General features: G+C 37.6%; 1 protein-coding gene across 18 annotated transcripts in view; it reads left to right on the top strand.

Annotated features, from left to right (window-relative positions):
- The window catches only part of CCDC148 (coiled-coil domain containing 148), a 285404-nt gene that overhangs the window by 147210 nt on the left and 124932 nt on the right, over positions 1–13262 (top strand). For all 18 annotated transcript variants that reach the window (XR_005384565.1, XR_005384564.1, XM_038584562.1 and 15 more), the window contains one exon: positions 11401–11541. Coding sequence is in view for 16 of the 18 variants with exons in the window: in XM_038584562.1 (XP_038440490.1) it covers positions 11401–11541 (141 nt within the window). In the remaining 2 variants the exon portion in view is untranslated. The remainder of the gene's footprint in view (positions 1–11400; positions 11542–13262) is intronic.

The following is a 13262-nucleotide window of genomic DNA, read 5'->3' as shown; positions in this document are numbered from 1 at the left end:
TCCTGGGTGTTCAGCATTTTTTTTAAAGATTTTATTTATTTATTCATGAGAGACACAGAGCGAGAGGCAGAGACACAGGTAGAGGGAGAAGCAGGCTCCATGCGGGGAGCCCGACGGGGGACTCGATCCCGGGACCCCGGGTCACGCCCCGGGCCGCAGGCGGCGCTAAACCGCTGGGCCACCCGGGGGCCCTATTTGATAGCTCCCCAGCTGAATTCCCGGGACCAGAGGACACGAAGGTCTCCTGCTCCTCCGCCACTTTGGCTCCTCCCTCCCCTAAACTAGTCTTAATGTATTCTCAAGTCTTCCGTTGTTTTACAGCCTAATCCTCCTTCTTTCTTGTGAAAGTTCAAAGCCGAGTTCAGGTCCCACAAGCGGTGTGAGATCTTAATGACTTCAGCGTATCTTGTTAATAAAAGGGCAGAGAGCAGAGGGAGACCGGGGATACGTGGAAGGAATTATGCCGCATAGAAGGAATTGGTCAGCCTGAGTTTTCCTACCTTAAGTATGGACTCGCGGAAGTGACATGCTAGATGGTACTTATTTGGATCTGAGCTTTACGGCCTAATCAAGTATAAAATTTATAATCTGAGTTTTGGACACTAATTCATCCACCCAAGAAATAATCATAGAGCACCTAACCCTGAGTAAGTCACTGTTCCAGGAATGAGGATAGAGCAGGGGATAAATAAGGCCAAGTCCCTGTTACCATGGAGCTTAAAGTTTAGTGAGAAACACAGACAAGAAAATAAATTAATAATAATTTTTTTTCGATTTTATTAAGAAATAATTGGTATATCACCATATAAGTTTAAGGCATACAACTTGATGATTTGATTTACATGTATTGTGAAATGATAGCCACAATAGGTTTAATTAATATCCACCATCTCATGATCTACAATGTATCTAAATGTATCTAACAATAAAAAGAAAGGAAAAAATTTTCTCCTTGGGTTGAAAACTCTTAGGATAATATATTTTTATCTAGTGATAAGTGAAATGAAAATAAATCAAGATAGGTTAGAGAGTGACTGGATAGTATCTATTTTAGACAACTATTCATGAGTACAGATCAGAGGGAGGGATAGCAAATATTGCGTGAAATCGTTATGAAGAGGCCCTGAATGACCCTGAAGGATAGGTGAACAGGAGTAAGGGCTTTCTAGGCAAAGGCCTGCGACAGAGATAAGCATGAGTGTGTAAGAGTAGTGGGGAGAGAAAGGGGCAGAGGAGAAGGAGAAAGGCCTGGCCTGTCTGCTCTGGGGAGTAATAGGAAATTAGGCCATATAGGTTCAAGTCCAAATTTACCTTTAAGGATTGAATCCTCCTTTTGAATAAGGAATTATTCAAATGAATAAGGTGGTGTCCAAATAAATAGTTATAAAACCACTTGAAATGATAGCCAATGCAAAGACCCTACTATTCAAATCTTGAGCAGAGCAGGAGGCAAAGAGATATGTAAGAAGTCATCCAATAGACAAATGTGTACAAAATGGGTTAAATCAAAGTGACACTGAAGTCAGGAAAGTCAACTGGAAAGCAATTGCAGCAATCTAAGAACATAGTTAACATTTGTGTAGCTGCTTTCTTATTCCATTATTCATCCATTCAACCTTATTTATTGAGCATCTAGTAGGTGTCAGGTGGTGTGTAAGGCACTGAAGATATAATGAGGAGCCAATTGGATAGGGTCCCTATTCTTGTGGAGATCACAGTCTGGTGGGGAAGCAGATGGTGGTCATGTAATCCCAGCACTGGATACCTCCTTTTAAACTATGAGAAATATCTTGAAGGCAAAGTAAAACTGTTATGGGAGGATGCAGCTGGGGGGCTTAACCTCCTGTAGGGCGGGTGGATAAGGCTTCACTGACAGCATTGGAACTGTGTAAGGATTGATTTGGAAAAGGTGTGGGGGAGGCAAGGAGGAAGGGAAGAACATTCCAAGCAAAGGAAATAGCATGTACAATATCCACATAGCTGGAGGCAATGTGGCCTGTTCAGGGATTTGTAGGATGGCCAGGTGCACCTGGACCCCAGAGGATGAGTCTATTATTGGTAGGAGGTAATGAGTTGGGGTGCAGATATAGGCAGGGCCAAATCCCGGAGGTCTTAGGGTCCATAGTTGGAAACAACGGAAACCATTGCAAGCGTAGGCAGTGAGATGGGGATGTGGGCATGGAATGAACTAAGAGTGGGTGCCAGATGCATCCTTGTAGATTAGGATGGGGGCTGTGAAGATGGAGAGAAGTGAATGGGTCTGAGAGACAGAGGTACAGTCAGCAGGACTTAGCAATTGATTATAAATAGAGTGTCAGGGACAAGCAGAATGAGTTTCTGGCTTGTATAAACTGATGGTGTTTGCACAGCAGTCTTGTAAGGCGTGCATCACTCTTACTCCCTTTTTTGTTAGTCTGTAGTTCTAGGTGGTTATGCAGTGTACCCCACAGAATGCCATTAATAAGTTACAGGGGTAAGTATTCAAGCTCTGGCTTATGATTTCAAAACCTGGGTTCTCTCATCTATACCACGCTTCTGGGTTGATTACAGAAGGAATAGGGACTGTGGCTTAATGACGGCAACACAATAGCTTTGCTCTTTATATTACAGAGTCATAGAATTTTAGCATTGGAAGAGATTATAGAGAACTTCCTGCTGTATTTTTCGAGCTTCTTTGACCATGGCCTACAATGAGAAATGTATTTTAGATCACACACACATACACACACACAAATGGAAACAAAAATTTCTTGCAACGGCATTACTATAATGACATGAAATGCACTCTGATATTTTCCGTTCTGTTTTCTTTCATAAGAAAACACTAGTTCCCATCCACAAAATCAATTTCATTATCTACTAATGAGTTGTGGCCCTCATTTAAAAAACTGAACTAGTCCTCCTCATTTTTTCAATGAGGATGTGAGGCCTACAAATAGGAAAGGATTCCCCTGGATCTCATAGCCAGCAGGCAAGTGATTTCCTGACAATTTTCTGACAATATTATACAATTTGGCTTTGTCAGCTTCATATATAAAACAGAGTGATAGATTTGTAGATTTCACCTCTTATGGAAAAAAATATATCTTTTGGTAGTTTTCTGCTTACTGACATTTAGTTTGCTTCTTTCTCCATAAGTTTTATTTCACACTAAAGTTAAGACCCTATAGGACCCAATTAAATGAAACTTTGCAAGACTTTATTAGAAAAGTAAAGGACATGAAACAGTCAAGATAATAGTGAATAATCTTTGAGATTCTGAGAAAGACTAACAAAAAGCCACAGAAAATGGAAAGTGGTTATCAAAGTGAGGTGATAAAACATGCACTTACAGATTCAACCAAGAAACCAAGGGATAGTTGTGAAACCAAAGGAAAAAAACAAATTTTTCTGCTAAGTAAAAATGCCAAGGAGAGAATAGAAAGCTTTAAGTAAGATAGGCAATACCACAGGTACTGTAATGATGTGAATGAAGTTTAAACATGAATGAAACACAGGAGATTAAAAAGCTTAAGTAACATTGATAAATAGTGGAACAACTGGAAAGAATTTGATGGAATTATCAGACTGTTTAAGACTTAATAAAATGAAAACTCGAAGTTTACTCAGCTCAACTGAATCTAGAAACTTATAGGAATATTGAAGGAGAAGACAGAGAGCTTGCCACTTCTTTGCACGTGTCCTCTAATATTGCTAGCAATGTGAATTAGTTATTGAAAATCCTGACAACGTTTTCTGGATGTTTTTTCACTGTCGAGACAAGCAGAGATGGAGCCTAGGGGGCATGGAAACAACTAGGACTGGGGAAATCAAGAATCAGAAGTCTCCTGTGGAGGAGTCAGAATATGGTAGCATGTGTGGTGTATGGTAGGGGTGGGGGGTGCCTTTTCTTTCTAAAGACCAGTCCAGTGTGGCAGGGAAGGGGAAATGTCAACCTAATTGCCAAGCAAACCTCAGAGCCTTCTCTGTGCATATCCCAAGTATTTCTTGAAACTTTATTAAGTACCAAATACCATGATAGGCTCGGTAGAAAGGTTATGGATAAGACCAATTTGGTCCTTGCCCTTAAGGAGTTCATAGCCAAGTGGGAAGTACAGGTAAATGGTTTAATGAATGTTGTAATAAAAGAGAGGGACAGTGTGCTAGGGAATTAGAAAAGGCACCTAACATAGACATGGTGAGTTGGGGAAAGCTTCCTGGAGCAAATGATCTCTAAGCTTAGACATGAAAAAGTGTAAGTAGAAGTCAGCCACGTGAAGTGTGAAAAAGAGAACTTGCTTGTTTCCAAGATTACATCATACCATGTGTTCACTGCCTTTGTGTAGCAGGGGCCTGGCACACAAGAAGTCCTCATAAATGGCAGTTTTTAAAATATTATTGTTGCTGGTTATAGGTATTGGCCAGACAGAACTTTTCCTGTATAAGGCAACACACATGACACAATGTTTCCATAAACATGAATGATAGAATTCTATATTAATATTCAATTGTCTATTATTTAACCGGCCTATAAAATACTGATTTTCTCATTGCGATTCGTTTTTGCTTGTAGAAGAAAATTGTAGAGCATATCATATACTGTGATCTCTCCATATAAGGAAAATATAACATCGAATAAGGATAATATAACTTGCAGAAATCATAGAAGTCATCTGATCCAGTCCTCCCCTTTCACATGAAAGAAAACGGTTAGCCATTTGTTCAAAGTAACAATATTATTGGTTATTGGCAGAGATAAGACAAAAAAAAGCAGGTGTTCTGACCAACAGTTCAGTATTCATTTCCTTTATACCACATTGCCACTTATCATAGAATTTTTCATGTACTCACCTTTGTTGTAAAATTGTGTTAATATTGTTACCTTGATGTTAATTTCCATTATTACCTTTGAAGTTTTGATGGGCTTTGTTTTTTGTTTTTCTAGTACTTTATTTACTCTGAGAATATATGTGTTTATTAATTTCAAGCAAAGAATACATGTAATGCTACTAACCATTTTTATCTTAAATGCTTTATTATTTGCAATAGATGAACATTTTAAACTCCATTTGTTCTTTGTTAGGTTAAGGTTTCATTCAGACTGTACCTTTGGCAGGAACATTAAAGTATTAACTAAAGACCTGGAAAAATGTCCTGTAGTTAATAATCTAAATAATGCTCTCCTTACAACATGCTCCTGACTGCCACTGTGGTAATGTTCTTGCGTGGTTATTATTGCTGCACAGTTGCTGAACAGTTATGCTCACATGCTCTATTTAAAGCTATATAATTAACAAACCCTTTAAAATAAAACCACTAAAATGTTCTTCTGGACTATTCTTCCTTTTACTCACTGTTTGCTCCAAAGTCTTCTATACTTTAGCCTATTGTGATAATATTGATTCCTTTGCCCACCTGCCAGCTTTCTTATTCTTGGGCATCTCAAAAATACAATAATTGGGTATCATTCTCTCCACATGGGAGCCATCAAAATCCCATGACTGCCTCTGGGGATCCATGGGATAAGGATTTTTTTTTCAATGACACCCTTTTCCCACCAGATTCTTCACCGTGTCCATTGTGCATTCTGAAAAGCCCGGTTTACCTTACTGCCTGGAAACCGATTGCTGCAGAGCCGGTTTCTTGTTAAGATCTCACAACTCTAGCTGCTTAGGATATAATGCTACTCCAACAACCTTCTCTTCTTTTACTCTTTACTTTTTATTTTTGAGTATGGTTATAATTACAGATGATATTGTGAGTTATTGATTTCAAGCAAACTCTAAGGGTCCCTGACCATTCTTGTGATTCCATTAAGTGGAGCAATTTAGTTTCTTTTCTTTTAAAAACAAACAAAAAACAAAAAACAACAACAACAAAAAAACGATTTTATTGGGCAGCCCAGGTGGCTCAGCGGTTTAGCGCCGCCTTCAGCCCAGGGCCTGATCCTGGAGACCCAGGATAGAGTCCCACGTCGGGCTCCCTGCATGGAGCCTGCTTCTCCCTCTGCCTGTGTCTCTGCCTCTCTCTCTGTGTCTCTCACAAATAAGTAAATAAATTTTTTTTTTTTTTTGAGCTGAAGGCAGACACTAAACCACTGAGCTACCCGGGCTGCCCCAGTAATTGAGTTTCTAAAGGTTGATGCTGACTTGCTCAAGAGTCTTTTCCCCAGAATTTCATACATACATCTGTTGCTTGACATCTTAACCCATTGGCTTTTGGTTACTGAACTTCCTTTTATTTTACAATTCTTCAGAGTGTTTGTCCCATTTAAAAATCTACCACATGGGAATCCCTGCGTGGAACAGCGGTTTAGCGCCTGCCTTTGGCCCAGGGCACGATCCTGGGGTCCCGGGATGGAGTCCCGCGTCGGGCTCCCTGCATGGAGCCTGCTTCTCCCTCTGTCTGTGTCTCTGCCTCTCTCTTTCTCTCTGTCTATCATAAATAAATATTTTAAAAATCTACCATAGCCTCTTATGGCACAGTTTTTACTTATGTAGATTTAATATGAACTTAACCAGTTAAAAAACTACCATAATATTTTTTCTGGAGAACGTAAGAAACATCATTTAGATTCGCAAATGACAAGGAAGGGTAAATTGGCTAAATTGATGGGTAAAATGGGTTGCCTTAGTTTTATTGGTGGTATTATTATTATTATTATTATTATTATTATTATTTTGCTATACTTGTCTTTAGAAATAGGAATCTTTTCCAGTTATAGATATTTGCTTATGTGCAGGCTTCATTAAATATTATATCACATATGTAATGGTTATTCAATGATAATTCCCGTAAGTTAGTCTTAAGAAGAGTAGTTCTAAAATCCAAGCTTCTTTCTATTGAAATTTATAAAAATAGTCTTAGTACTCAGAAAGGCTAAATGTATGCTACTTTTCTTTTCGTTAGTTGAGTGTGTCTCAAATCTCCCTTTCTACTGTGTGAGAACCTTGAGACTACAATATTTTATTACATAAAACTCTTTGGACATACATTATATTTTATGGTTTATTTATTTTTACAAGGTTTTTAGTGTGGAAAAATTTAAACATAAACAAGTCTATTATCACTCAATGTCAACAGTTATCAATTCATTAGTCAAATTTGTCTCATCTGTACAATTACCTATGACCATTGGGTAAGAGTGAGCAAATCCCCAGACATCATACAATTTGATCTATTAATATTTTGATATATATCTCTAAAATCAAAAAGACTCTTTAAAGAAGCATAACTAGGGGTGCTTGGGTGGCTCAGTCAGTTGAGCTTCCAACTCTTAATTTCAGTTCAGATCATGATCTTGGGGTTGTGGGGCTGGGCCCCTGGTTGGACTCCACACTCAGCGTGTTTGCCCCTCTCCTCTTTCTCTAAGATAAATAAATGGATAGATCTTTTAAAAAGTAAATAATAAAAATAAAAAAGCATAACTATATTAAAATCATACCTAAAAATTTCAACAATATTTTCTTAATAGTATCAACTAATTAATCAATATTAAAACATTTTTTTGTAATTTATTTTTTCATTAATTTTACTCAAATAAAAGCCAAATATAATCTACATATTGCATCTAATTGATATGTTTCTTAAATCTCTTAATCCATAGTTCTCCTTCCTTTTTTCTTGTAATTGTTAAATTCCTTTAAAGTTTTTCAAATTTTAGGGGATCCCCTGGTGGCTCAGTGGTTTAGCACCTGCCTTCAGCCCAAGGCATGATCCTGGAGTCCTGGGATGGAGTCCCACCATCAGGCTCCCTGCATGGAACCTGCTTCTCCCTCTGCCTGTGTATCTGCCTCTCTCTCTCTCACTCTCTCTCTCATGAAAAAATAAATAAAATATTTTTTTAAAAAGTTTTTCAAATTTTAGTTTTGCTGATTGTATCCCTATACTATTGTTTAATATATTTCTCCATTAGCTGAATTTCCTGTAACCTGATAGATAGGTCTAGAGATTTGATGATATTCATTTTTAGTTTTTGGTAGGAATACTTCAAGGAAGGTTGTATATTTCCATCAGGAAGCCAAAATATCTGTTTGTTCAGTGTGTTCAGTTGTTACCAGCCTGATTTTTCCAGTACAAAGTTTCCCATCTGCTATTAACGTGAAGTGTTTAGTAGCTATTGATGATCATAAACAAGAATTTATGATCCTTGTTTAATTAGATGTTACAAAATGGTATATTCTAATGCCTTGATTTCTTCTTCATTTATTAGGTTTTGTTTAAAAAGGTCTGTTTTGGTAAATTAAATAGAAGGTAATTATTGAGCATCTATGATGTGTTAGTACTCTGCTAGATGGTATGAGGAAGACAAAATACATGTGTATCATGGACCCTCTTGTAAATAAAAATTAAACATTATGCTCAAAATGATTAGAGAGCAGCTATGGTTTAGTAAGTGAAATAAGAAAAATGATCATGGGTTGAAGAATGTTTCATGGGAGATGTGGGACATGTACTGACCCAAGGAGCATTCTATGAAATAGGGGGAAACTGAGGGTGTTCCAGGTAGGACAATAGTTTGGACCATACCATGAGGCTAAGAACAAAAATAGCCACATATTCACATAATGCGAGATTACACTTAGTTAAGTTAAAATGGGACACTGATTGTAAGAAAACTAAATTACTTAGGTTCTATTGGGATAAATTGGCATCACATCATGAACTCTGGTATTTTTCTCAATATATTTAGCAGATAGACTTTGGGTGATCTAGGAACCTACTGTGAAGTGGCCTAGGGAAATTCAATACTTTAGAAATTGATTTGTCATAAGTAAAACTCATCTAATCTTAAGAAATATAAGGTAGCCCAAGTCAGATATAAAATGTAAAGAATTAGTTATTTTGATAGGTATATACAGTAATAAAAAAATACAAACTGCTTGTGGTTCCATAGGACAACCCAGGATATTTGAAAGAAGAAGCAGGTGCACAGGGCTTGTGAAGCTGTGGTGGAGCTAAAGATGTTGAATTTAATTTTTAAAAATACTGTATTTTGGGTGCACATGCAAATAGTAAAGGCTTTAAGCATTTTTTAGGATAGGATTGTAGGCAAAAAGACAAAGCTGATACTGTACATTTTAGTCAAACACAGAGAAGGATAGGTTAACTCATAGGAGACACACATAATAAGTATAGAGTGGCTGAGGTCAAAGAAAAAGTGTAGCAATAGGGGCAGCTGGGTGACTCAGTCGGTCGACCATCAGACTCATGGATTCAGCTTAGGGTCTCAGGGTCAGGAGATTGAGCCCCACGTTGGGCTCCATGCCCAGCATGGAGTCTGCTTAAGATTGTTTCCCTTTCAGGAACCCTGGGTGGCGCAGCGGTTTAGTGCCTGCCTTTGGCCTAGGGTGTGATCCTGGAGACCCGGGATCGAATCCCACATCGGGCTCCCGGTGCATAGAGCCTGCTTCTCCCTCTGCCTATGTCTCTGCCTCTCTCTCTCTGTGTGACTATCATAAATAAATAAAAATTTTTTTAAAAAAATTTTAAAAAAAGATTGTTTCCCTTTCTCTCCCTCTGCTCTCTCACACCCCACTCATGCTCTCTCTCTCGGAAAAAAAAAAAAAAAAGGATAGCAGTAGAGTTGAGGATGGAGAGTGGACACAGAGAACAGGAAAAGAAGAGAGTGCTATCCATCGGTGGAGAAGCAGAGAGAACAATGTTGTGGGGCAGGAAGTAAAGAGCTTTAATTGGGAAAAGATGGTCAACAGGCCAACATGATGTAGCAGCATCACTAGCAGCACTTGATAGAACACTTGATTTTAATACAGTACGTTACAGATGGAAGATGGTTTATAGGAAGGAATGGTTTGGGAGTGGGAGATCAGGATAGAAAGCATATGATCTTATTCTAGGAATGGGCTTCCAAAGAAGAATGTAAATATAATGGCCAGGATATGCAGCAGATGGAGAAACCTAGGTGTGTCTGAAAACCAAGAGTCTGAATTTCCTTGGTTATTTTTTTTAAAGATTTTATTTATTTATTCCAGAAACAAAGAGAGAGGCAGAGACACAGGCAGAGGGAGAAGCAGGCTCAATACAGGGAGCCCGATGCAGGACTTGATCCCAGGTCTCCAGGATCACACCCTGAGCTGAAGGTGGCGCTAAACCGCTGAGCTACCTGGGCTGCCCCCTTGATTATTTTTTTTTTTTTTTGAAGATTTATTTATTTTAGGGAAAGAGAGTACATGTGAGCAAAGGGATGGGGAGAGGAAGGGGGAGAAAAGCAGACTCCTCACTGAGCATGGAGCCCCTCTCAAGGTTCCATCTCACAACCCTGAGATCATGACTTGAGCTGTAATCAAGAGTTGGGCTTGAGCCACCCAGGCACCCCTCTTGATTATTTTGATAAATAGGGGAAAGTATATTTTTAGAAAACAAACTTTGAAAAATGAAAACTTTCATGAAATGATGGTATTCAGAGATAAGGAGATAATCAGTATTATTATTTTGGTAAACTTCCTTCCAAGTCTTTTCCTATGTATACATACAGAGATGATATTTTATATTAAGGAGATCATACTACTAATGTATGCATACTACATGTAAAAGCATGTGCTTTTTTTCATCTAATAATATGTTGTAGACATTTTTAATGTCAGTGAATATAGTTATAGACTATTCTTTTTCAATGGAAGTCATTACATGAGGGTACCATAATTAATTTAAGCTACCTCCTGTTGCCAGACACTTAGGCTCTTTCTAATTTTTCTATTTAAGCACTATAGTGAACATTCCTGTGGATATATTTTTGTGCACTTATCTAATTGATCATCTTTGAATAACTTCCCCAAAATGTGGTTGTGAGTCAAAGGCTATGCACATTTTATATTGTGATATATATTTATTTACATATTGCCCGGTGTCGTTTAGAAGTACAGAACCAGTTTTGCTTCTACCAATAATACCTGTCAGTACCCAGAAAGTTCTTTTAAATGTCTTAAAATTTTTCTTCACCTTTATTCAGGCTCATTTCCCTCACTTATAATATAGGAAGGATGAAATATAACAGTGGTTCTTAAATTATTTAGGAGCTTAGTATCATTTGAGAATTTTTGAAAACTGTTGACCAGAAACTAGAACTGTTGTTACAGAAAAACACCTATGCAAAAACAAAAATTTTTACATACTGTTTATGAGAATTCATAGATTTTTTTGAAGTCAATTCACAGACTCTTTAGGGTCTCAGGCCATGAATCTAAATGAAAAATCCCTGAATGAGATGATTTTAAAGTTGCTTTCTCATCTTATCACTAATACACACATCTTGCATATATATCATGCACATATCAGTCATATGCACACAGAATTTTAATGTGTATTTGGAAAACCTTTGCTTGATATAGAATGTAGTCTTATTATGTCTGCAAAATCACTTGAGTGGGTATAGTTATTGGAATGAATTTCCATTTATTTCAGGTTCTTCAATGGAGAGCTCACCAGGAAGAGATAGCAAGACTGGAAATGGAAATTTCTGCCAGAAGAAGAGAAAAGGAGGAGGAGAAAGAGAAGCTATGGAAGGAGAAAGAATTGTTACAAAGAGCAGAGAAGAAAAAGAAAGTATGAAATCTGTTGCTGTGAATGTGTGAACGAATGCTTAGTTGTCTGATTCAGCTTTGACTGATCTTGGTGTTTGGCATGGAATCATCAGAGGCAGTTCTTAGAAAGATTCATAAGGTTCTAGTGGCGTCTTGCTTCAGTTCGTTTAAGCTTCAAAGATTTGTGGACATGGAGGAGAATCCACTTTACTGACCTGCAGGAGCACAGGTACTTTTAATTAGAAGAAATGTGGTAGGTAAAGAAAGGATGGGATTTATGACTTGTCAAGTCTTGTACTAAGTAGGGACTTGGAAAGATAAGAGGATACTGGGATAGCATTTTGGTTGACTGCAGTGGAGCAACTGACTGTCAAGAGATGTCTTTGCTGATAAAATACATTGTACCAGAGTCAGAGCAATTCATGGAATACCAAAAGGCCTCTTCAAGAATTTACTTCTTGACTTGTTAGAGTGTTTGTTTTTCATTTGCTGATACAAATGCATCACTCTACTTTTGAGCAAATGTTTGCTTCCCACTTTTCAAAATATTAGTCACAACACTTATAAACAGCTTTAATGATTGCTGAAACTGTGGGAAAAAAAGTGAATTTGAGGCAGGATTTTAAAAATATATCTGGGATATTTATTTAGTTACTTGTGTTTGTTACACCACAAAAATGGATAAAATGAACACATTAGTACTCATCACCTAGCACTGAAATTGTTAATGTTTTTAATTCTTTATCAGATTTATTTTACAGATAAAGTTGAAGTCCTCTCTTGAGGATTTACTCAGTACCACTTCTTACCTCCTCAAAGTCAGACTCAATTATAAATTTTATTCCTATCTTTTCTGGCCATCTATTGCTTTTGACATCTTTTAAGGTATGGTTTGTGACTTTTGAATTTTTTTCGTGATTACTCTCATATCACTCTGAGGCATGTACTTCTTCATTCAACCTTATATTTTTGAGATAGAGCTATGTGAATAAGCAGGAGACATAGTTCAGCCCTTCTCTGCTATAGCCTTCCCTGCTATAGACTGGTTCATTAGAGAAGTAGGCTGCCATTCGTCACTTCTCTTAGTGATTGACACTACATTTCTAAAGTTTTGTTCTTGTTCGTGCTGTAGCAGCTGCCTTGTTCATGTGGACTGGGCATGTGTGCCTGGCTTTCTCTATGGTACACTGAGGAAGAGAATTACTATGTGATATGATTTGTATGCTTTCAATTTTATAAGAGTTTTTTTTTTTAGTTTATAAGAATATTATAAAAATATTATCTTCTTAAAAAAAATATTATCTTCTTTTTGACTTTTGCCAATCTGATGAATGTGAACAGTATCCTAGTGTTTTATTTTATTTTTTAAAAGATTTTGTTTATTTCTTCATGAGAGACAGAGACACAGGCAAAGGGAGAAGCAGGCTCTGTGCAGGGAGCCCAATGTGGGACTCGATCCCGGAACTCCAGGATCACACCCTGAGTTGAAGGCAGGCACTAAGCCGCTGAGCCACCCAGGCATTCCTCCCCCTCTTAGTATTTTAAATTGGATTCATCTGATCACTTGTGAGATTAAAAATCCCCTCGTGTTCATTGGGCATTTTCTTCCTCGGTGCATTGCCAATTAATACTTTTTGTTTGTCTCTTCTTTATTAATCTGTAGAAGTTCTTTATAAATTCTGGATACTATTTCTCGTTGTCAGTTATATGGGTTCCATATATTTTCTTTCAATGGTCCTCTGC

Source organism: Canis lupus, chromosome 36 (assembly GCF_011100685.1).
Source record: "Canis lupus familiaris isolate Mischka breed German Shepherd chromosome 36, alternate assembly UU_Cfam_GSD_1.0, whole genome shotgun sequence".
NCBI classification, from domain to species: Eukaryota; Metazoa; Chordata; class Mammalia; order Carnivora; family Canidae; genus Canis; species Canis lupus.
This window is presented reverse-complemented; position numbering and strand designations above follow the sequence as displayed.